Source organism: Bidens hawaiensis, unplaced genomic scaffold (assembly GCF_021521415.1).
Source record: "Bidens hawaiensis isolate Kalapana, Puna unplaced genomic scaffold, B.hawaiensis_p1.1 tig00012940_1, whole genome shotgun sequence".
NCBI lineage: Eukaryota > Viridiplantae > Streptophyta > Magnoliopsida > Asterales > Asteraceae > Bidens > Bidens hawaiensis.
The window spans coordinates 379,490-404,557 of record NW_027492078.1 but is presented as its reverse complement, the minus strand read 5'-3'; the positions used below and the strand labels follow the sequence as shown (position 1 = coordinate 404,557).

General features: G+C 37.0%; 2 protein-coding genes across 2 annotated transcripts; one reads left to right on the top strand and one right to left on the bottom strand.

The window, feature by feature from the left end:
* Nucleotides 1-6,620: 6,620 nt before the first annotated feature.
* On the bottom strand, nucleotides 6,621-7,204 carry LOC143542599 (ethylene-responsive transcription factor ERF003-like). The gene is made up of 2 exons (XM_077035153.1): nucleotides 7,122-7,204; nucleotides 6,621-7,032 (listed from the first exon to the last, which is right to left on the bottom strand). Exons 1-2 carry the CDS (start codon nucleotides 7,202-7,204, stop codon nucleotides 6,621-6,623), a joined length of 495 nt encoding a protein of 164 aa, XP_076891268.1.
* Nucleotides 7,205-18,611: 11,407 nt separating this feature from the next.
* Nucleotides 18,612-22,309, top strand: LOC143542598 (aspartate aminotransferase, chloroplastic). Its single transcript, XM_077035152.1, has 10 exons — nucleotides 18,612-18,640; nucleotides 18,734-18,928; nucleotides 19,054-19,092; nucleotides 19,482-19,571; nucleotides 19,654-19,762; nucleotides 19,856-19,965; nucleotides 20,078-20,221; nucleotides 21,407-21,573; nucleotides 21,657-21,921; nucleotides 22,016-22,309. The coding sequence occupies exons 1-10, from the start codon at nucleotides 18,629-18,631 to the stop codon at nucleotides 22,145-22,147; spliced, it is 1,263 nt and encodes a 420-aa protein (XP_076891267.1). The 5' UTR covers nucleotides 18,612-18,628; the 3' UTR covers nucleotides 22,148-22,309.
* The last annotated feature ends 2,759 nt before the right edge of the window (nucleotides 22,310-25,068 follow it).

Genomic DNA, 25,068 nt, shown 5'->3' with positions numbered 1-25,068 from the left:
TCATAGTCTTGATAAAAATCATTCTATAACATAATTCTGATAGCATTATTGAAACACATGCTTAGTAAAGCATAGTTCTGATAACATAATCTGATAAAATCGTTCCGCGGGTTACGCGCGAACATTTCTGGGAACTGTGCTCGTCTGTGTAAGTGGCGCTGCCACTACGAGCGAAACAAGTAATACCGTCCCGCGGGTTACGCGCGGACACATCTGAAAAACCGTGCTCGTCTGTGTAAGTGGCGCTGCCACTACGAGCGAATAATACCGTCCCGCGGGTTACGCGCAGACGTTGTGCCGGAAAACAAGGCGCTCGTCTGCGTAAGAGGAGCGACCTCTACGAGCGGGCTCAATCCCATAGTACTGCCCCGTGACTAGGCACTCGTCTGCGTAAGAGGTGCGACCCCTACGAATGGGTGGATCAAACCAGCAGTCCCTACCCTTAGAGTTCCAATGGTAAAGTGATCACTTACTCGAATCTGGTGCACTAACATCGAAAACCATAGATAACCGTTCGCATTGCTCATCATGAAACATAATTTAAACACATAATCGCTTGCATAGCTTATAAGTATACCATGATAAAACATTATTTGAGTACGTGTCCCTCGCCCCGAAAACAGTTTAAAAATAGTGAAAACAGTGAAAATAGGGGCTGTGAGACTCACCTGTGGTTCTTGTTAAGGGATTAATCGAGATTCAGGTTTTCTTGGTGTTGGCCTCGGAATCGAAGGTCTAGAATACGATTAAATAACAAGAAGTATATATATTAAGATCAAGAAATAGGAGAATATAAGGGTTGGAAAGTAGATCTCAAGGTTATATTCTCGGCTTACCTAGTAACAGGATCGGAAATGAAAACAACGGATGCTTGGGAGATGATTAGTGCAAGTTTGCAGTTCTTAAGAGAGAAGTTTGAAGTGTGTTTTGGGTGATAATTTAGGTTACATATTTATAGGCAAACTCAAGGGAACACAATCCCTTGCTTTAGGGGATTGAAATCTTTTCATATCTAGGTGTAATGATGATAAAGTATGGAAATTATTATTATTTATTTAAAAGTGGAGTAGTGGATAAAAGATTTTGATTTGATTTGGACAGGACATGCAGGTCTGTGGTTGGTGGGAGTAGGGTGGCTGACAGTTGACTTTTCATGTTACAGTGTGCTTTTTCAGGTACTTTTGTCAGTGTACAGTAAAAAGTGGAAAATCTCTGAAACACGCTACTGTTTCCTTTTGGGCGGGAGTAATCTCCTTACATCTGGAGAATAGACTAAGTGTTCTGCGCGTATCACTTGGTGCGCATAGCTTTCTGCGTGAAGGACATTTCTTTGCTGCGGGTAGGTGCGTAACCTTCTCGCAGTCAGGGACATTGAGTTTCATTTGTAGATTCTCCAGGTGGTCTTGGTATTTCAACATAGTGATCAGTTATGTTGAAGTCAATTCCATCTTGGAGCTTCAGACAAACTAGCTCTCAATGTTCCCGCCATGCGGGGAGGTTAGTTCCCCTTCCGCACGCGCATAGACGATTTGGGATGCACCCGCCTTAGCATCATGCGAGACGGTCAACCCATTAGACAACATTAAGTTATAGAAACATAAAACCAATGCACTCGAGCATGGCGCATATAACATATGCCCACGCAGGTTCTTAACATGGTGCGCTCGCGCAGGGTGCACATAACAAATACCCGCGCCGATTCTAACATAGCGCGCTCGCGCAGGGCCCACATAACAAATGCACGCGCTGATTCTAACATAGCGCGCTCGCGCAGGGCGCACATAACAAATGCACGCGCTGATTCTAATATGGCGCGCTCGCGCAAGGCGCATATAACATAATTACCTAATATTTAGGTTGATTACTTGGTTTAAGGGATTGAGAATTTACCGGGTGTCACATTCTCCTCCCCCTGTTAAGAGAATTTCGTCCCGAAATTTAGGAGACGTCGCTGGCAGAAGCCATGTTCTGAAAGAGGTGTGGGTATTTCTTGCGTATTTGATCCTCTCTTTCCCAAGTGAATTCAGGCCCACGCCTTGAGTTCCATTCAACCTTTACTAACTTGATTTTGCTTCTGCGTAACTTTTGTTCTTTCCAATCGGTTACGGCTATAGGCTCTTCTACGAAGTGCAGTTGTTTGTCGATGTGAATTTCTTCCAACGGTAAAATCAACGTTTCGTCAGATAAACACTTTTTGAGGTTGGACACATGAAACGTATCATGAACTCCACTGAGTTCGGCGGGTAAACGGAGTTTATAAGCAACCGGACCGATCCTTTCCAGGATCTCAAATGGTCCAATATAGCGCGGATTCAACTTTCCTCGCTTGCCGAAACGGGGGACTCCTTTCCATGGAGAGACTTTCAAAAGTACTCTATCCCCTACTTGAAACTCCAATGGTTTCCTTCGCACATCTGCGTAGCTCTTCTGTCTGTCGCGTGCTGTCTTAAGGCGATCCCGTATCTGAAAAATCTTGTCTGTTGTTTCTTGGATCAATTCTGGACCAGTCATTTGCTTGTCACCCACTTCAGCCCAGCACAGTGGGGATCTACACTTGCGCCCATACAAAGCTTCAAACGGCGCAGCCTTGAGGCTTGTGTGATAACTGTTGTTGTAAGAAAATTCAACCAATGGGAGATGAGTATCCTAGCTACCACCGAAATCGATTGCGCACGCGCGCAGCATATCTTCCAATGTCTGGATTGTTCGCTCGCTTTGCCCATCCGTTTGGGGATGATAAGCTGTACTCATATCAAGGCGAGTACCTAGAGCTCCTTGTAACGATCTCCAAAACCTTGATGTGAACCGACTATCTCTATCAGAAATGATGGACACCGGGATCCCATGCTTTGAAACTACTTCTCGAATATACAATCGGGCTAACTTTTCCATCTTATCGGTTTCCTTGATCGGCAGGAAGTGTGCTGATTTAGTTAGCCGATCTACAATAACCCAGATTGTGTCGTAACCCCCAGGTGTCCTTGGCAGTTTGGTGATGAAGTCCATAGAGATTTGTTCCCACTTCCACATGGGAATTTCTGGCTGTTGAAGTAACCCCGACGGTTTCTGGTATTCAGCCTTTACCTTCGAACACGTCAGGCACTTACTGACATACGTCGCGATGGCGCCTTTAAGATTGGGCCACCAATACAGCGCTTTAACATCTTGGTACATCTTGTCTGCGCCAGGATGTACGGAATACCGCGTCTTGTGAGCTTCGTTTATTGAAGAAACACTAATCGACCCCTGACAGGTTACGGATAACCTGGGGGTTAGATAGATGTTTCCCACGAGGGGTTAGACCCGGCAAAGATGGTTCTTCTGATAACCTGCAAAACAGACACCGTGAGCTCGTCACTGAGAAGGGGGGGGGGGGGTTCCTCCTTGTGACCACCCTCCGGCGTGAGAATCAGACTAGATTGCTCTTGAATATAAATGTATATTAAGAGATTGCTAGAGCAGATATCAGGTATAATATGTAATACGAGATAGTATATGATGATATATGATAAGATGAGATGATCATACCATTTGGGGTATTTATAGCCGAAGGTATGTTTCCAAGAAGGTGTAGCCGGCTGAATAGTATTCCTGTTCTACCAACTGTGGCCTACGCACGTGCCATGCTGGTAGTTGGTTGGTAGGCAGCGGCTGACAGTGACCAGGCCTGCTGTGTACTATTCCTTTTCCACAAACTGCCGGCTATGCACGTGGTATGACAGGAGTTGGTGAGTAGGCAGCGGCTAATAGTGACATACAGTAGAAGAGCATGCTGCTCGCCATACTGTTGTCAATGAGCTGTCGTATCTTTGGTCAGATCTTTTGCCCATACCTCGTCAGGTACAGTACAAAAGATCTTCCCGTATCGTACGGACTGGCTTATTTGGGCGGGCGTATTCCCCCTCCCGCCTTTGTGCGGGATTGTTCCCGGCTTTGCTCATTCCTTCAGGTGACAACTGAATTATTGAGAGCTAAGTGCCTTGTGCGTGTAGCCTTGCTGCGCGGGTGGCCTTCCCTGATGGCTTGTGTCCGCAACTGCGGGAACAGGCAGAGTACTTCACCATTGGGAGGCATTTCCTGCGGGAACAGCTTGCGTACTGCGCGTAAGGACGTCACGTCTCTGAGCATGGTGGGTCCTGCGGATCCAGTTGGTTTCTGCGCAGACGTCTCTCTTCAAGGTGAGTCTTGCGGGTCCAACTGGGCTCTGCTGGGACCTACCTCTTCATAAATAATAGCTATTTCAATTTTATCTAAGTAGTATTTATAACATGTCTCTCTTCTATTACACGTGATTAACACTACGTATAACTGGTTGTTACGGTTCTTGTGATTCTCCATTTATAACGGGCTCCATTTAAAATATGTCTCTTTTCAAGTATGTCATTCTTTAGGATTCCCTAAAGGGAAAATTTCACTCAATATTAAGCAAGTTTTTTTTCCATCTAAAGTAACTTAACTTTCATATTCAAATTGTGTGTAATTTTTAACAAATGTTTAAATTATTTAAAATTAAGTGAGACCAATGAAATACGTGTTAATCATTGTTACTAACAGATAATAACTATTTTTTTCCAATTAACTTGAAGTATGAGGTAATTGTGAATACAAATTTTCACTAGATAAAAATCAAGTTTCATAAATGTTAAATTTACCAAATTGGCAAAATGAAATAATCACAAAATAGTAACTGAGACTCGTATATGTTTTAATTGTGTCACTTAATTTAATTTTTTTTAACATTTATAAAAAAAAATACATAAGATTAGAACAACTAATGAAAGGTGAGTGATTTTTGATGGACGAAAAAAACCTAATCGAGTAGCTCTAGAAGCATGTGTACAAGCTCGTAATGAAGGACGCGATCTTGCTGTTGAGGGTAATGAAATTATCCATGAGGCTACCAAATGGAGTCCTGAACTAGCTGCTGCTTGTGAAGTATGGAAGGAGATCAAATTTGAATTCGCTCCGGTGGATACTATTGATTAAATTCCAAGCAACGGATACTTTTTTGGGGAGTAAGAAGCCCCTTTGACATCTCTTCATCTGCAAATAATTCTCGATGTGAAAACACAGAGACAAAGGGTTGAGCTTTGAATAGGAAAAAGAGTGGATCTGCAGGAGTGATTTTCGTTGGACACTCGGGAAACTTAATTACTATTGTGATCGTATATTCAAGAACGTCAAAACAAAAGGTTGAGTAATGCCACATTTCACATGTATTGGCCAAAACAATTACCTAAATCCTAAAGTTCAACGTCAAAGTTGATCAGTAGAAGTCGATAAAGGTAATCAAGTTCATCAGAATATGGGGAAACAAAAGAGATGGATGCTCAATAAAGATTGAGTAAATGCCGCATGATGATGGTGCATCATTGTTACTCATAGCAATTTTTGATCAATGAATACCCACAAGGGAATGCAATATATGATTGTAAGTTACACGGCTACACCATTGCATAACACATGAATCATCAAATATGTTATTGGTGAACAACACATACATATAAATATCACGATTATAAATTAATATGAAAACGAGAAATAATATGTACACTTATCTAGTTATCTTTATGCTTTTGAGTGGTACTAATTTTGGTTGAAAAGAAACCGTTGCCTAAAAGCTGGAGGCCAGGTAAAGATGTGTTGGTGATTTTGGGTCATTAGAATATTTTAGGTAATCAGGATTTACTCATATGACAAGTGATAAATCATTATAAATATTAATTTGATTAGGAAGTATAAATTAGACGTCACTTAATGTTATTATTTTGGATTCACCGCCCTTGGCGGGTCTCCCCAGCCTTGGGGCAGGGTCAAGAGGTTAGTATCTTATGGGTCCAAGGCATCGCCGTTACGATGTGTTATTTCTACCTATGTTTTGATTATTAGCATGATATAAACTTTATTTAAAATCGAGACATAACAACTAACGAAAAGTATATAAAAAAATAAATAGTAGTTAATGTAAATTCTTCAAACCAAGCACACCTTTTGTCTTACATTGATTTATATTCTCATGTCTTTTGTTCAAACAATATAAGTACATATACATGAGACATGTTACACATGTAGACAGATTTTGTACCTTTTTTCAACAATCTGCCTTTTGTCACGAGCAAATCTAGGCTTAATTGCCGGTCCAAGTCATAGATTTCAAATCTCGTACTCACATCACATTAACTCAACACGGCATTATGCAATAAAAATGCATTAATTATATTTTAAACAGTTTCGCTAATATTGAACAAAAACAAAGCATAGAAAAAGTCGAGTTGTTCATGAGATGATGGTAATTTTTCAGTAGTTGCCTTGGTAGCTAAAAAAGTAAAAACATGCTATAAATGTTCCTAGGGATCCATAACTTCATAAATGATTGGGTCTTACTAGGGACACCCAGACACCCCCTATACGCCCTATATAGGGCTATACGAGGGGTGTATTGGGTCCCCTATACGCCGTATAGGACTATAGCAGGGGGGGGGTATACGGGGCGGGACGTATTGATGAGTGTTTTAGCAAGAAAAAAAAAGGGTGTCCCTACTCCCTAGAATTCCCCTAAATAATACCATGCCCAAAATAAATATTAACAAAATTCATGTTTTAAACCGATAGAACAAAATTCAGGTCTGTTGATCAAGTGTTTGACCCATACAACATAGCTCAATTGATCCATAATATAGCAACTCCTCAATCATTTGTTCAATGTGATGATCTTCAAGTTTCGGATAATCATGATTCCTGTCATTGTCCACCGTCGGTTGCTGGTGTTGAATCACAACCTTCGGCTTAGTCTTAGTTCGTTTATGTTGCTGGATTGATGTTTTGCTCATATTAAGCGAAGCCATGTAGCATCTATGCAGTTTTGCGGTCAAAGTTGCCGAAAGTAGCTTCGAAGAAGAAGGTTGTGACGAATTGGGGTTGTACGGAAAGTTGGTTCTTGCACATGGCCCACACATGAGCCTTGCAGCCTCGTCGTAGGCATGGGCGGCGGCATTGGCCGTCTCGAATGTTCCTAGCCAAATTCTTGTTTTCCTGTTTTGGTGTGGTATAGAATTTAATCATTTATGATGATGAATTAAGTACAAGAAAGGAAACTTGTGTCATTTGGAAAGTAGACTTACAACAACGGATGACGAATTTCGGAGACCCATGAACCCCAATGTCTTTGACGAACGCCACGGTATCGTTGTTGTGTTCTAGCCATGTGCGCGCAAGGTTGTGAAATTGCCACAATGAAGTTAAAAGGTTGAAATGAGAGAGATGGAAGATTTGCTTGTGTCATGAAAGGAAAGGAATGATAATAGAAGCCTAGAGGGTGAGACAGGGGGGTTTATAAGGGAAGTGAAGTGGCTCTATTATTTATTTTTTCCGCTCAATAAATATCATCTTTAGTCCAATTTTTTCATGTAATGTTGTGAGTTCCACATGATGTTATGGCCTATGACTCTATGAGGGTGAGTCGAGGTTAGCCTAAAAGTCTAGTGTTCTAAAGTTCTAAACATTGAAATCATTAAATCGAAGCAAATTGATGGTTTGGAATCAAAACAGTTCAGTTTTTTATTCCGCTTTGACACTTTGCAGCTTTAATAGTTTCCGCCCGTCATCTTTTAGTTTTGGAGTTTGTAGTTATGTGTATGTATTCTAATTGTGAATCATGTTTCTCATTTCAAACTATTCAATACAAATTAAAGTTACAAGCATATCATTCATAACATTAATTACCATTTGTGTAGGTTTATTATAAACATGTCACGTTTTTAACAATTACTTGTATCAATCACACTAGTCCAAGAAAGAAGAACAATTCACACATTGTGATCACACCCATAAGGGGAGGTAGGTTGAATCTCAGCCGGAACGAAGTTCAATGGATCGAAACTTAATAAGCCAAATTTCATCATATGCTCATCAAATCAAGCTCATCCAACGTCATTAAATTTTTATAGCACGTATTCGGTAACACGCCTTTCGTCTTTATGAATTATGAGTTTTAAACATGATAGTTAAAGCCAACATCTAAAATAAGAATAATGTTAAAATTGGTTTACAACAAAATAAAAGGACCTTGATGTAAAGTTGGCACTCTAGTTGTCAAAAAAGCTCATCAAACAGGTGAATATTCAACTTTTTGTCAAATGTGAAAAACATTAGTGTATCTGAAAACTCAAATTACCAATTGTCCTAGTGGAAGCAGGGAAGACAGACTTTTTGAAATTTTGTTGGTCAAGCTTTGCTGTGACCATCTTCTGCTTTCTGTGGTCAATATTACTGACCAAATTTGGTCTTTTCACCAAGAGATGACTTTGCCCATTCATCTTTTGCATCCAAAAACCAAAAATCCGGCTTTTGGGTTTTTTTTAAAGCTGTTCGGTGTCAAGTTTTAGGTTGTTACAATTGGGTTCGTTTTAGGTTTATTTATTTATTTATTATTTGGGCTTGAAGTTTTTTTTGCCAGAAAAGGTTGTCCAAAGTAATGATTTTGGCCTTAAAACTTTAGACCTAATTATTTTTGTTAATTTGTTGATTAATTGATTATTAAACATTCATGCTTAAAACTTTATGGCTACATTGTTCATTGTTCTCTTGTAAACTAATTAAATTAAAAAAGGATAAATTTACCCACAAATCCAATAACAAGCATTCAAATAAAACGTTTTATACATTTATTCAAACAAAAATTGAACGATTAACATAAAAAAAACCCAAATATATCAAAACAAACATGAATATTGACAAATAGTGTGACTGAAGAGGTAGGGTCTCACACCCACCCAAAAACAATACAACCGCCGGTGGACCTACTTACTCCGCGGAGCATTAACATTCATCAAGTACAACGTGCACGACACTGGCGGAGGTCCCACCCCGCGCCAAACATTCCCTCTGACATTCTAGAAGATATGACTCAAAGGATCTTCCTAGGTATGGTGTAAAATGGAAAGATTCCGGCGAAAGGGACTTCCAACTAATAGAATGGTGACAGCGCATCACCAGTAGTATTACATAGTACAAGCGTCGCTATCAGTCAGCTGCTATATTCATCAACTCTGCCTGGGCACGTGCAACCCCTCTAACTGGTGGATCTCCTGACATCGTAGCTAACCCACTCCTTCTCTCTACTCTCATCCAACTATAAATACCATTTCACCTCTAACGGTAAAAGGATCCTAACTTTTTCGTGAAGAATACTCACTAGTGTTCTGCGATTCCATGTGCTTGCATTTATATTCGGTCTCCTATACTAATTTTCACATCGGATGGTGGTTACGAGAAGATCCCCCTGTTCTCGTAATGAGCTTACGAATTTTGTTTTGCAGGTATTATCACTCTGATCAGCTGGATTATACTTGAACCCCCGTGGGAAAGACCAACTTTAACTAAGGACTAAGTAACTAGGCCGAGGGTTGAACTAATGTTTATTCAATGATAGAATGAAAAATCGTTGCATGTACCGTGCTTAGTTTCAATTTTCATCTTTATTTAAAGAGTATTTGCATATTTCTTTCAGGTGACGACTCAATAAAAAAAATATTTGCATTAATAATATAAATCTTATAGAACCTTTAACCAGAGAGGAACACATTTTCACACTCCAAAATTTTAAATATCTCGGTCGAGCCAAAATACAAAGGCTTGTAGGCCATAACAAGTAACAAAATATACAAGATAATTTTTTTAAGCGACATTAACGTTTTAACAATAAACATAGCAAAAATGTAGTAATAAAGTCAAATATACAGTAATTACTCACGGCTAATTGTCTTCACCAAAAAAAGGATTGGGACTAGAAATCTGAAATTCAATCGGCCGTTATGGCATATGTTTTTGTTTATTTAATTTTTTTATTTGATTTTAAATTTAGTTTTGACCTAATAGCTTAAATGAATTAGAAAAAAGTATTGGACCCAATATATAATAAGATGACCAAGATTCATATAGTTTATAAAAAAAAAATTAAAAATATATATTTTTGGCTCCAAAAATGATGGCCTTGGCCGGTTGTCCAGTTGTCCCTATGCTTGGGCCGGCCCGTTAGGCTACAATTAGAGGTGTTAAAAAAACCAGTTCGGAATCGGAACCGGTTAACTGAAAACTGAACTGAACCAAACCGGCGGTTTGTATAGCGGTTTGGGTATTTTACATTCAAACCGTTTTTATTTTTTTTTTGTCTTAAACCGGTTTAAAACCAACCCGAATTGGTCCGGATCAGTTTTGCACTTCTATGCTTAAACCGGTTTAAACCAAGTTGTAATATGTAAAAATCAAACCGGTTCAGTTTGTAAAAGAAAACCCGTTTTGTACACCTCTAGCTACAAGCCCTTTATTGAGTGAATTAGACATAAGATTCGTTTGAGAATCTAACTGGAAAGGACCATGACTCCTCCATGAGTAAATAGCGGACCACCAGACCAAACATATATTACAGATGTGGGCTCAATGGACTCACTAGTTTGTCTAGCCTAGGCCGTACAAAGCCCAAGATCAATTCTAGTCATCACCGCTCTTCACCTCACCGCCGGACCTGAACACCATGTCGCCGCCACTGCCGATCAACACCACGCCGCCGTCGCTACACAGGTTCAAATCTTTATTTCGGATTCAATCGATTTCTGATTTCTATTTATTTGATTTATGTTTAATCAGGCACATCACACTGATTTCATTCTAAGTTGTTTTCGATTTCCTTGATTTTGGAAGATCACTATACCTAATAATTTGATTTCTTCTCTTATTTGTATTGACAAATGCTTTTTTTGTGGTAATTGAAAGTCTGTAACAACCAGTTGTTAATTAACTTGCTTGATTTGTAAACGTTGTTTATGGCTAATTCTTTATTTTTATAATGTTTGGTAATTGTATAGTAGCAAAATACATTATCTTGATGCATGAACATGATTGATTATAATCAATCAAGGGTTAGGTTAGTTTATGGGAAAATGAATATCAAGTTATTGATTTTTTTATGAAAGATTTATTGTGCACTCATGTTGTTTGATAATGCCTCAACTAAAGCATTGATAGATATATTAGTGTTTTGACATCTCTTAGCCCATAATCATTGTATTGGATGTTTTTAAACTATTATACACTTATGAGTTGAGTCGAAACCAAGAATTTGAGGTTGTTTATGTCATTGAGCCGAAGTGGGGAGAACTCTAAACATGGTTTTCGCAGCTTTTAATTCAGATTTTTATCGGACTTTGAAATATCATATAAAATCAACCGGTTCTCCGTTTGAGGAGTTCTTTATACGAACGGAAAGCCCTACGTGTCTACTTTTTACATAATTTTAGAACAATAGCAAACATGGTCCGAAAATGGGTCAAAAATGCAGTTTTATACAGACTATATGTGCTGAATAAAAAGTGAGCTGTGTGGATTTTTGTATTCTGTCCAGGTTTTAGAAATATTGTATAAAATCAACCGTAGCTCTGATAAAGGTCTATTTTATATTGTTGGAAAGCCCTATGTGTCTACTTTCTATGTAAATTTAGAACAAAGATATATATGGACGTTAAGTGAGTCAAATCAACCGTTTTCGGTAACTGCACAGAAATGAGCTACACTATAGAATATTAATTAATGATGAAAGGTTGTATGCATTTGGGTTAAACTTGGAATATTGTTTTTTTAATGGTGTACGTTGAGTTTTGTTGAGCTTTGTATGTGGTATGTCTTGAGATAGAATACTAATGTAGGGTGATTAAAATATTCACATTGTGCATTCTAAATAGTTAAAAGGTGACTTGTTAACAAGCTAGGTAGCGGGATAGCTTGGAAGTCAAGGGGTCAAACGAACGAAGTGTATTCAAACTCCTACAGGCAAAGGTAAGTTTAACTTACATTTACATTCATTTAGTAGTTGGTTAATATCATATAACCGTTTGAAAAATTGCAAATTATGCGTTTTTGAAGTAACTGATTAACGTAACTTCATATGGTGGAAATGGATCGTTCCGACTCATCTAAAGAATATCTTACTAAGTATAGCTTCACATATGGGTCACGGGCTGTTTCAACCTAGTTAAAAAGTCTATGGGATATTTTAGCTTTGTAAAGGGAGAACAGGCTATTTTAGACCCGTTACAAGTGAGTTAACTTACCATGTATTCGTAAGTAGATCTTACGCCCTATACACATGTGAATCTAGTTATTTTGATTAGTGCAAAACATTTTGATTATTTTGGGTGGATGGTATAATGAGTTGGTGCAAAACATTTTATGATTGCAGGTTTTATACCCATGTAGTAATGGCATATGCTATTACATTTTGGACATGCTATGCTTTGAAGAAGGAATATGAGACAGTTGCAAATATGAGGTTACATTTTCTTCAATCAGAAAAACGTCGCCTTGATCAGTTTACAGTAAGTGAAATCATCAAACCAAAAGCGCATGCACGTGAGCAACAACGTTTATATAATTTGTTATGTAACACTAAAGATGAATGAAACTGATTTTCTGTAGGTTCTCGTGAAGAATGTTCCACCAGACACGGATAAACCCGTCAAGTAATTTCAGTATATGACTGCTTGCGTGACGAGATTGCTACTCAACTAATTTCAAATTAATAAAATTAATTTTGTATGCGAAGTATTAACTTCTATTTGGATTTTCATGGATTTTGAAGTAATAATGTGTAATTTGGATTTTCTATGATGTGTTGTATTTTCTTTTTATACTTATTTATCATTCGGGGTTCTAAACAAACAGATACATTTCATTCAGCATAAATTAGTTTAGAGGGTAAGATAGTCATTTTGTATAGTTATTCGGATGTCCAACCAAACAGACTTTAGCTTGTTCAGATCTTACTGGCTCAGACTCTCTTAACCATTCAGACCTTTTTATGGTTCAGCAGTTAATAATTCAGCTTGACAATGTTCCAAGTTCACCTAGCTTCTTAAATCTTAACTAGTTGCAAAGCAATGAAAAGCTGATGATACAAACCTAATCGTTAATCAAATCATCCAAATAAAATAGATAGGAGCTTTAGAGAAACTTAGAGAGTCTAAACTAGATTTTTACTAATCCATTTCTTTCATAATTTCATTAACGAATGAAACACCTTCTATAGGCTTACAAGGAAATAGAAAGACACGATCCACTACTTCCTAACCTTCGACCCACTATTGCAAAAATCAAACAACTAACCACTACATTAACTAAAAGGAAATGCATACTAGAAACCCATGTTAGTTATTTAGTGTTGTTGGATTAACTTGTCGATCGAGGAAATGACGTTAAGATTAAACAAGCCAGGTGACGCGAGAGTGTGAGCTCGGTTTAATTCTAAATGTTATTTGGGCTAAATAATAACACTGGGTTTATTATCTATTATTATTTAATTAGTATAAATGAGGAGTTTGGCGCCACAAAAGATTTTGCTAAGTTTTGTATATGTTATTATTTTATTTTTGTTGTGTTTGAACAATAAGTTTCGCCTAGGTTGGATAGTTCTGTCGTTAGGTTACACCCTGTTTACGATTCGCAACGGGAGTTCGAGTCTCTAGTTTTGCAAACGTAGGTTTTCATTTATTTCAATATTTAGGTGGGCCCATGTTAGGGGTGTTCAACGAATCGAATTTCGAATATTCGAATTTTGAAATTTTGAAGCTGGATTCGAATTCGATATAGATTCGACAAATTCGATTCGAATTCAGAATAGCTAACTCGAAATTCAATTCGATTCGAAAATGTAGCTCGAATTCGAATCGATTCGAATTCCATTAAACAAATATATTTTAATCGATTCGAATTCCATTAAACAAATATATTTTAATTTCAAAACCACTATAAATTTGAGCTTTTTAACAACAAAAAGTACAAGTCTATAAAATAAATAAATAAATCATTTAAAGTTAACACATCCTAAATATTTAAAATGATACTGTCCAATTACATTAATTATTAAAAATAGCAATGAACATTCAAATTTTAATCTCTATAACTCAAAAGATTTATGTGGTTTATCTTTTCATAAGTATGTATGTATATAAAAAAGTGTATAATTTGAATTCGAATTGAATTTAAAATAATAAATTCATATTCGACTCGAAATTCGATTACTAAAATCGAGTTCAAACCGAATCAAATTCGAATGATTGAAAATCGAATTCGAATGCGAGTCGAATCGAATTTCTAGTTATTCAAGACGGATTCGAATGCAAAACACCCCAAGCCCACATTGTTTTTATCCTCTTGTATAAGGTAGAAAAACTATGGATGCTTTGCGTTCCTACGCGTGTTCTTCTGTCTTGCCACAATGTTCCCCTCTTTTCTTCCTGAGTATACATTTCCCTCTTCATTACCAAAGGCGGATTTGGGATTTCATGTGACCGGAGGTTGGGGTAGTTGTCTCGGTGGCGTCGGAGTTTTCAAGTAACGCCTTTGAATGATCCTAGGTATTTTAGACTGCTTGTTGTTAGTGTTCAAATTTGATGCATACTTTTGTTTGCAATTGGCGTAATCGAGTTGAGGTTTTCAAAGACATTCAAGCATGTTGTTAATTAATTTTAATGTCTGAATATACAATTGGCATTTATTTATCCTGATAATATGTTTAGATTTATTCAGCGGCGTAGTTACAATGGTGACTGAAGTTACGAACCAAAAATTTTGTCGGAGATTCGGGTTGGGTCATACAATATGAAATCTAAATATTATTTTTTCTTCATTCAAAGTTCAAACGATTGTTCTTACAATAATAAAAAAAAACTAAGTATTTTTAACCAACAAATACCTAAAATATTCATGATAATGCGAGTAGAATAATGAGTACCTAGAAGAAGAATTACCCGTTTATTCATCATCTAAAAGAATGAATAGTATCTTGATTTTCCATGATTTATATCTAATTAAAAAGATTCTATAGGATTGAGTTAAACCAAAATTTCGCCATACAATACCAATTATAAGCTTAATTGATTAATTTCCCTAAATCCCCAGTTCCATAATTATAAACCATAATTTTAATCCTTGAACAATAATCAATATAGATACAATACAATGTTTAACAACTCAACAATGGTGAATAATAAACTATAATTAACAATTACCATGTTGATTTGTGATTGCAATGTGCGGTTACTCGGTGCTGCAACGCGTGTGGTGTCTCCAAGGCTGAAAGCGTTATCCTACGTGTGGTGGTTGGTGGTCTTTAAGGCGATGGCCAACAGTGGTGGGCGACGGACGACGGTGTGTGCTTAGTGGTGGCCAGTGGTCTCTAGTGAGACAATGCCTTTGAGTTATGAACTAAATGAATGTTAGATAGTTTTCAAACCCTAACCCACTGGTAATACCTTTTTTTTTTTTGTTTAAAAAGTTTATTATTACTGTTACAAATAGCCCCCTTCAAGTTTGAGTTTTATAAAAACAAAGCTTTTAGTATTTGACAAGTATTTGCTTGTAAAAAGGCGAGGTTTGATAAAAAGAAAAATCAAGCATGGGGGTATTAAAAAAATTAGCGGTGATCGTTAGCTTTTTGAAAAATAAATTGGGGGTGAACGCGCTAAACACCTATGAAAATTTTTGGACAATAATCGCGAAATTTACCCTATTTACCAAAAATGGTAGTGGCCGGGGTCACCCCTGGTCCCCATGAACCTTCGCTCTTGGATTTGTTCTCTATGCAGGGGTTTTTTGAGATAATAATTGTATTCCCATACAACGTGTTGACAGTTATGACCTGGAATGTCTTATAATAAGTTTTTGACAGGCGGAAAGAAGGGTTAGTTTCTCCAGCAAAGAGACCGATACCGGTTGTCTTATAATATGTTTTTGAATGCAGATATTTCACTATTACAGTATCTGTGCCTTTCTGTTTCGTAGATGCAAATAGAATTCTGGCATGAGATTGGTAATAGAAAGACAAGGTATTCAATAAGCTTGTGATGTTGATGATAATGACTTTTTCTATTCTCACTTCGCAAGTAGCAAATGGAATTCACAGATTTTCGTTTTGTAACATTTTGTTTTGTTTGTGACAGTGGTAAGGCTTAAATTGTAACTTTTTGTTTGTTTGTGATAATGTGAAGGCTCAAAAATTCAAATATTTGTTTGTTGTTTGCTAGCTGCAAAATATTGGAGCTGGTGGTAGTCATCTGTTGCTGAGATTCACGAGTTTAACTAGAGTTGGTGGTATTTTGTTAATGGGGGCGCATGGTACTCAATCATGTGGGCAGCAGGCGTAAATTTTTAGCTTAGAAATACATTAGGGACCGGCTCTTTAGATGTTGCATAGTTTTTTTTTTTTTTTCTTTGCATGAATTAATTTTAAGTCTACCAAGTAGATTAACATTATAGCTTTGTCTGAGTTTGCTAACAGCTTGGGTTAATAAAATTCTAAAGCAGATGTTAGTCTACTACAAGTCTATGACAATAGAACTCTGTTACAATTCAGTTAAATGCATCCAAATTAAAATTTGTTTCTAAAGTCTGAATTGCCCGCATAACACGCGGGTTGAAAAAACTAGTTGTTTTAATTAAAAAAACAGAGGTTGGAATTGGTTTATATAGACCGATGTTTTTGCCCTGCATGCTGATTGATCATTCGATCACACATACAGAAGAGAACCAAGGTTACTGGGTTCTCTCTAGGCTCTTCATCAATACCCGGAACTATCATAATCCAATTCCATGAACAGTTCACTGTCTAATTCGATAAATCATTGTGTGTAACCCCACAAATAGGTTTGCCTGATAATGATTAATCGGTTTAGAGAATGATCCACGTTGCAATTCCTACATCTGCAGTCGCATACAAGATTATCAAGTTTGTTTGTTTGTTTGTTCAATTGATTGATTTTTTATTGTTACAACAGCCCACGTTGTGGTCATGTGCACAGATGTGGCACGCATTAATTTATCGCTTCCTAAGTCAGGTGTGTTCGTAGATGTATTAGTTAAACTATAGCCCATAACAATGACCATCCTTTTTCTTAATTTTACTGTAATCAAAAACTTCAGCCAACCCACTTGATTATACGTTAGTTAGGTTGTTAGATTTTCTTTTTATTATTATTTTTTTTTGGCCTTCAAAATTTAGCCAAGTTTTCTTTGTTAACTAGAGGTGCAAACACCGGTTAACTGCTTTCTAAGCTATTGGTTATTAACTTAACCGGATTTTGGTCAAACAGTAAAAAGGGGTTAATCTTAATAACCAACTTTTGTTCCTAACCAGTTTTTTAGTAAAAATTTCCTAACTTATGTAGCTGGTTCGGTTTAATTATTAACCAGTTAATCGATAATAACCTGCGTGTTGTTTGTTTTTTTAAAAGTATAATCTATGCAGTATACGGACAAAATCTGCAGACATCTGTAAAACAAAAGGTGGACCATACCTTTGCAATATGCAATATTGTCTGTTTTTTAACGTCTGTGGGCTACTAAAATAAACTGGTGGTGATGGACGGTGGTAGTAGTAGTGGGCAGTGGTGGTGTACAATGTACGGTGCTGGTGGTGGAGATGGTGGTAGACGCTAGTGGTAGGTGGTGGCGCTGGACAGTGGCGATGGTGGTGGCGGACAGTGTGCGGTGGTGGTGATGGAAAGTGGTGGGTTGTGGCGGACGGTGGGTGGTGGACAGCTGGTGTTGGTAGGTGATGGTATTTAACCCTCTACAGACTTTAAAAGTTCTTAGAAGTGGATGCGTAAAGAAAAGTTTGCCCAAACGTTTTTTAATTAAACGTCTTCGAAAAGAGCAGTCTGCAAAAGACAATGCCTGCCCAACGTAGACGCTTTTAAAAGAACAAACACCACACCTTAGTGTTACATTTATAAATTTTATTTATAGAACTTTTTTTTGTTTTAGGGTTTAGTGTAATCAGTTATAGAATATATTTTCCATCTAAATAAACTGTTGTGGAATAAATAATTAAGAAATAATAATAGTCCAGGATCAGATATAAAAGAGTGCTGCTGCACTGCACTTGCCATCTGATTCAATTTTGCTCTCTCTCGGCTGCATCGACTCACTCTCTGTTATCCTCAGCAGGCAATCTCTCTCTCTCTCTCTCTCTCTCTCTCTCTCCGTCTTATACATATATATTATATAATATATATTGTTGTATCTGTTCCTGTATCTAATCGCTAATTCACGATCGTGTTCGTTTCATGCTCAATTGTGGTTATTCAACTTCTTTTGATTTAATGCCATCATTATCATCTAAATAATATGTCTGGTTCGAATTTTGAATATCAGGTTCTGATTGAATAGTTTCACGTGATCGCTATCGTCATGATTTGATCTATCCGATTTAGATGATAATTAGTTGTATCTGTTTCATGATTTCAATTACTTCCGCATAATGTTTGCTTATTTTGGATTGAAATTAGGGCTTTATTATGTTATAAACTGATGTTAAGTTAAGTGATTTAACTGAAGTTGTTATCAACTTGTTACTTGTTATTTTATTCAGATGGCTTCGATTTCGCTACCATTGGTTTGTCCTTCAGCTGCTCTGTCTTTCCAAGACAAGTGCAAGGTATATTATATTATTATTAATTAGTTTATTTATATTTCTCACTGAAAATACTTATAATACGGTTTAAAGATGGTCGTTTGGTTGATTGATCAGGACAAATTGAAGTCTAATGTTTTCTCTGTGAAGGATAAACAACCTCTCTCTATGAAAACAAAGGTATATATTCGGATTTCATATGGTTGTGTATGCTTCAGATTTAGTTTTGGAAAATGGTATATTATTTTATTAAGTTGTGTATGTTATTTGCAGTCTCGTGGTCAAATAACAATGGCTGTAGCGGTCAATACTTCACGGTTTGATAATATAACAATGGCTCCTCCGGACCCTATTCTAGGAGTTTCTGAAGCATTCAAAGCTGACACGAGTGATTTGAAGCTCAACCTTGGTGTTGGGGCGTATCGTACCGAAGAACTTCAGCCGTATATGCTAAAAGTTGTCAAAAAGGTAATAATTCATTAGGTTGAATGTGCAGATTATTATTATTATTATTATTATTATTATTATTATTATTATTATTATTATTATCTCTTATGGAAACAACATAATAGTGCTGAAATTCAATGTATTAGGCTGAGAATCTTATGCTTGAAAGGGGAGAAAACAAGGAGGTAACTTTTAATACTCAAATAATTTTGTTTAGGCTTGTAACAAACAAACATGAACGGAGCATGTTTATGTACACTCGTTTAACATTAACCAAACACGAACAATTAGACGAACGGGTTTTCTTTTTCATGTTTGCATATAAACGAACGGGCTTAAACTAACATATACTAACAAACATAATTGGTTCACCAACACAAATGAATGAACCAGACTTGTGTTCATTTTTGTTCTTTAACTAAATGAACAAATAAAGCTGTTCATGTTTGCTCGTTTATTAAGTAAGCAAACATGTTCATTTATTAAATAAGCGAACATGTTTGTTTATAATTAAGCGAACATGTTTGTTTATTGTTGTTTTTATGAATTTATTTCACCTTATTTGCCCATGCAGTATCTTCCCATCGAAGGTTTGGCTGCGTTTAACAAAGCCACAGCTGAGTTATTGTTTGGAGCCGATAATCCAGTTATTCATCAGCAAAGAGTATGATTTAAGAGTTTCTTTTATTAATAAGCGATTTTATAATCAATGTTTCTGTTTTAATTTCTTTTTCTTCACAATGCAGGTTGCCACCATTCAAGGTCTCTCAGGTACCGGGTCCCTTCGAGTTGCTGCAGCACTGATTGAACGATACTTTCCCGGAGCAAAAGTTCTAATATCATCTCCAACTTGGGGTGAATATTCTACTGTCAGTTTGGTTTATGTTTTTAAATCTTTTAGATGTATAAAAAACTGATGATCTGGCGTTATAAAAATGATGTTTTTAGGTAATCACAAGAATATTTTCAATGATGCCAGAGTTCCTTGGTCTGAGTATCGGTATTATGATCCAAAAACAGTTGGTCTAGATTTTGATGGGATGGTTGCAGACATAAAAGTAACTTCCACATCTCCGTAATTGTTTATACTTCATATCATTTTTATAAATTAATTTCACTTTTGATTTTTGTATCTGAAACATTTAAAAAATATATTATATATGTATTCAGGCTGCTCCAGAAGGATCATTTGTGCTTCTTCATGGGTGTGCTCACAACCCAACAGGCATTGATCCAACTCCTGAGCAATGGGAAAAAATTGCTGATGTGATTGAAGAAAAGAACCATATTCCGTTCTTTGATGTTGCTTATCAGGTTTTTTCTCTTTTCCTTTAAGGTCTCCATATTTTTGCGTTTACCACTTTCATTTCATACCTTTGTGAATTAGCAAGTTTAGTAATCATTTCAAATTTTTTATTTTTTATGGTCTCCATCTTGTCGCTCTTTGCACTAATCTGTATTAGAGATTGAACTAAATATCAATTACACAGAATGACTTGTGACACTAAAATTACAAACATTTTTTTGTGGATTGTTATTTGTTTCTGTATTAATTCGATTACAATAATTTAGGGATGGCAAACAAAACCGGACCTAACGGGCAAGCCCGATACCGAAATTTTCGAGAGGGGTAACGGGGCGTGTATTTGGGTATGGGGCCGGATATGGGATTATTATTTTTATTTAAATTGCGGGTATGGTGTTAGGTGATGCCTGACCCCGATTGCCCAAAACAGCATAGCAGTTTACCTGAAACATATCCGTAAGCATTTTCTTGCTTTTTGTTTATTTTCATTTGTCCTTGGGTAATAGAAAAATCTACTAATTCACTAATCTTTGGTTTTTATTAATTTTTATTTTCTTGGGTAGTAAACTCATATAAAGTTTAAAATAGTAGGAAATGTATTTGGAAATCCCAACGAGTAATTTTTAACAAAGTAACGGGTATACCCAATACCTGACGGGTATTGGACCGGGCATGGGACCAGTTTTACAATCGGGTCTTAGACTGGGATTACCTATATCCATTCCAAACTTGTGCCATTGCCATCCCTATTCTAATTGCTCATGATTTTAGGTTTTTATTATAATTCTAGAGTGGTATTAAATTTTTTTTAACTTTCCGTGTATAATTTTTGAATTGCTATTACTTCTGTTAGTTTGTCATCTATATTTAATTTTGTAAGTATTCTTGAATAGCTGATGCATCGTGCACCTGAGGCTAGCACATTGCCACATAGCACCTCATGCCTTTTAAAACCAAGTGAAAACTCACCGTCAGTTCCGTGAAAACAATTTATTGAACAAATAGTTACTGATGCATACACTCAAATTTCATGGAATATAAAGTGTGCAGCACTTGATCACATAACAATTCAAATTCTACATTGGACAATCCTATAGTCATTAATCATCTTTCATCCCAAAGAAAAAAGTCCATCTTTGACTTTTAAGTGTGAAATGAAACTATACATATATAAACTCATATAATTTATATAGGGATTTGCTAGTGGAAGCCTGGATGAAGATGCGTCTTCCGTGAGGTTGTTTGCTGCGCGTGGAATGGAGCTTCTAGTTGCACAGTCATACAGTAAAAATCTAGGTCTTTATGCCGAAAGGGTCGGTGCAATTAATGTCTTATGTTCATCAGCTGATGCAGCCGTCCGGTATCATATTAACTGACCACATATAATCTTAGTTTTAAATGCTTATCCAAATAAATAACGGTTAAACTGAACCTTGCATACAGGGTGAAGAGCCAATTGAAAAGAATCGCAAGGCCAATGTACTCAAACCCACCCGTTCATGGTGCCCGGATTGTTGCTAACGTTGTCGGAAATCCGGATTTTTTTAACGAGTGGAAAGAAGAAATGGAAATGATGGCGGGAAGGATAAAAACCGTGAGGCAAAAGCTGTATAATAATCTATCTGCTAAGGATAAGAGTGGGAAGGATTGGTCTTTTATTCTTAAACAAATAGGCATGTTTTCTTTTACTGGTCTGAATAAAGCCCAGGTAAGTTATTTCCTTTTGCCTTTTACCCATTGTGAAATGACCTTTTTATCCTTTTGGGAAACACTAATATGTTTCGTTTTTATTTGTGTTGTAGAGTGATAACATGACCGATAAATGGCATGTGTACATGACAAAAGACGGGAGGATATCATTGGCGGGTTTATCTGCAGCAAAATGCGAGTATCTTGCGGATGCTATCATTGATTCATATCACAATGTCAGTTAAAAAAACGATCACTGCGAATTTAAGAAATGCAATCAATAATTAGACAGGTTAGCCTTGTTTATTCGGACTTTATATGAGTTTGCAGAATTGTTAAAATAATGTGAAACTTTTAGTGAGAAACCCTTTTTTAGTTGAAGTTGTATACAAGTTGTGTTTCTTCCCCCTGGGTTGGGAAAGGTTTATGTTGAGTCTTTTAGTGTCAAAATTTCGATTATTCTTGGAGTTTATGGTTCAATCAATGGATGTTGTGGATTTGATTTTCAAAAGAAAGATAAAAAGGTCTGATTAATGCTTAGGCCATAAGTAACGGTTAATACCCCTTAAGGGGTATTTTCGGTCACATTATCATCACCTGTTTTAGTAAAAAGCACGTGTAATGATCACTACAAAACACATATAGGCTTTATTGTAAAAACGTTTATGTCCTTATAAACCTTAATAATGCCTCGGGGATTGTGTAGGGGTATTATCTACCCTTCCAATGCCCCATTACATGGTGCGCCTTTACAACCCGCGTAGTCCGTTAGTGATCGGATTTGTGATCTGATATATTAATGATCCAATACAATGAAGTAAGATCCAATCCACAATTGTGAATTTCTTTTAATTGTTTTTTTAGCACCACAGGGTAGAATGATAAGAATCCGGTTCGGTTTTCGGACCATTTAGGTAGCGTTTGGTATGCATGAATGATAGGGGGAATGGAATGATTCATTACGTAAGAATGAAAAAAGTGATGTTTGGTTGCTCAATGGAATGGAATCATCCATTACGCATGGAATCCCATTCCATCAAAACCATTCCTTCCTACCCCCCTCTTTTTTTTCATTACATTCTTCCTTCATCATACTTTCTCAACAACACCATCACCACCTAACAACTACCACTACCATCGCCATCACCGACACCTTACCGCCACCATCGCCAACACCACCTTACCACCAGCGCAACCACCGCCGTCGCCACCATTGTCGTTGTAACCACCGAAAACATTGTAACCGCCGCCGCCTGACCATCACCGCCACCCTACCATCGCCATCACTACCAATGCTACCCCCACCACCACCGTCGCCATTGCCACCACCATTTTCGTCACCGGAGCTAACACCACCACCATCGCCATTGCGATTTTTTTTTGTAAAAAAAATTATTTTGAGAAAGGAGTGTTTTTATTATTTCTATTTCAATCATATAATTTTTTAGGATACCAAACAACATAAAGTAATAATTCATTTCATTCTCATAGGTTAACCAAACAAGACAAAGGAATGAAATGATCCATTTCATTCCCTTGTCTATTCCATTCCTTCTTTCATTCCATTCCCCCTTTATTCCATTACCTCCAACCAAACATACCCTTAAAGTATTCATATATCTCATTCTTTATAATCTTTTATATCTTTAAAATACATGGAAAATATACTAAAAAGGTAAAAAAAACTGGCTTGATCCCAATCTTTATAGTTTTCCACTTTTCCTTATCCACAAGTTATATTGGATTAAAAATATAGGTTGACTAGTGATTATCTCTATATAGTAAAGTAGAAACTTGGTGCCACAAACTTGTTTTTTGATAAAGTTTTAAATTTAGTATATAAAAGACAGCTTTCAGATAAAGCATAAATGAAGTTATAGCATAGTGGTTATTACGGGTTTGTTACAATGTCTCTGCTCGGGTTCATGTCTTGTAAGTTAAAATGGTGGTTGTTATTACTTGTACTTTTTTGCCAGCTACTGGACTATTGTTATTATCATTAATTAGTGCCGCAGGGACTTTGTTTAGCCGTTGATGGCACCTTATTGAAAGGTTTGTTTTTGTCCTTTCTTTGTTTTTGTTATTCGTTTTTGTTTTAGTTCTGATAAGTAACGAACGTAACAAAAACTGACCGAATATCAACTCTGGTATCGTAAACGCAACACAAACCGATCGAATTCGAGTAGACTCATCACGCTTTGTTTTTAGTTCTAGTAACGTAACGAACATAAGCCGACCGAATGTCGGTTTTTGTTTTTGTTTCAGTTCGAGTACCATAATAAATATGACGGGAACCAACCAACTTTGCGTAGATTCACTACCTCAACGACAAGGGTAGGGTTTTACCAACGCTCGTGTTTTACCAACCGACACTACCCTATTGGTCCACCTCAATTTTTATAAATTTTTTTGGTTTTATTTTTCGTTTTAGTTTCGGTGCAATAACGCATGTAACCGAAACCGATCGAATTTGCGTCGACTTACCACTTCAACGTTTGGACCGCCAACACTTTAGTTTTACCATGGTTTTAATTTACCGATCTGCCCCGGCGCGTTACGCAGGGTAAATCCCTAGTTTCTTATATTTATGAACTCAGTATTCATCAAATATGTTGTCTGTCCCTCACTCTTTCATATTATTAGCCACTTTCTTTCCTCGCTCCATAAGATGAGCCCAAAACTACCTGAAAAACATGTGCTATGGCCTTAGGGATCTAATGACGGCACCGACAAAAGGCTGTGAATAGCAATGGAAGGTGTTGATGGAGGGTTTGGGTGGTGAAGAGGTTTAAATGAACAAAGTTTGGAGTTTGTATTGTAACCGGTGATTTACCCGGCAGGCCGGTAAAACCCGGGCAATGGTAAAATACAAGCGTTGTCGGTCGCAAGTGTTGGCGCGATCAGTCGGCGCAAATTCAGTTGGTTTAGGTTACGTGTGCTATTGTACCAGAACTAAAACCAAAATAAAAAAAATTAATAAAATTTGAGGTGGACCAACGAGGTAAAGCTCGGGCGTTGGTAAAACCCGACCGTTGTCGAACTCGGGCGTTGAGGCGGCGAGTTTACGCAAATTCAGTTGGTTTCTGTCATGTTCGTTACGTACCGGAAATAAAACAAAAAAAAAAATCGGTATTCAGTCGGTTTTCGTTACGTTTGTTACGCTACT

Coding starts and splice junctions, on each gene's coding strand:
- LOC143542599 (XM_077035153.1), bottom strand. CDS start 7,204: ATGGCTAGAACACAACAACGATACCGTGGCGTTCGTCAAAGACATTGG. Junction 7,033..7,121: donor GAAATTCGTCATCCGTTGTT/GTAAGTCTACTT, acceptor ACACCAAAACAG/GAAAACAAGAATTTGGCTAG.
- LOC143542598 (XM_077035152.1), top strand. Junction 18,929..19,053: donor TGCTAAAAGTTGTCAAAAAG/GTAATAATTCAT, acceptor TCAATGTATTAG/GCTGAGAATCTTATGCTTGA. Junction 19,763..19,855: donor AATATCATCTCCAACTTGGG/GTGAATATTCTA, acceptor TGATGTTTTTAG/GTAATCACAAGAATATTTTC.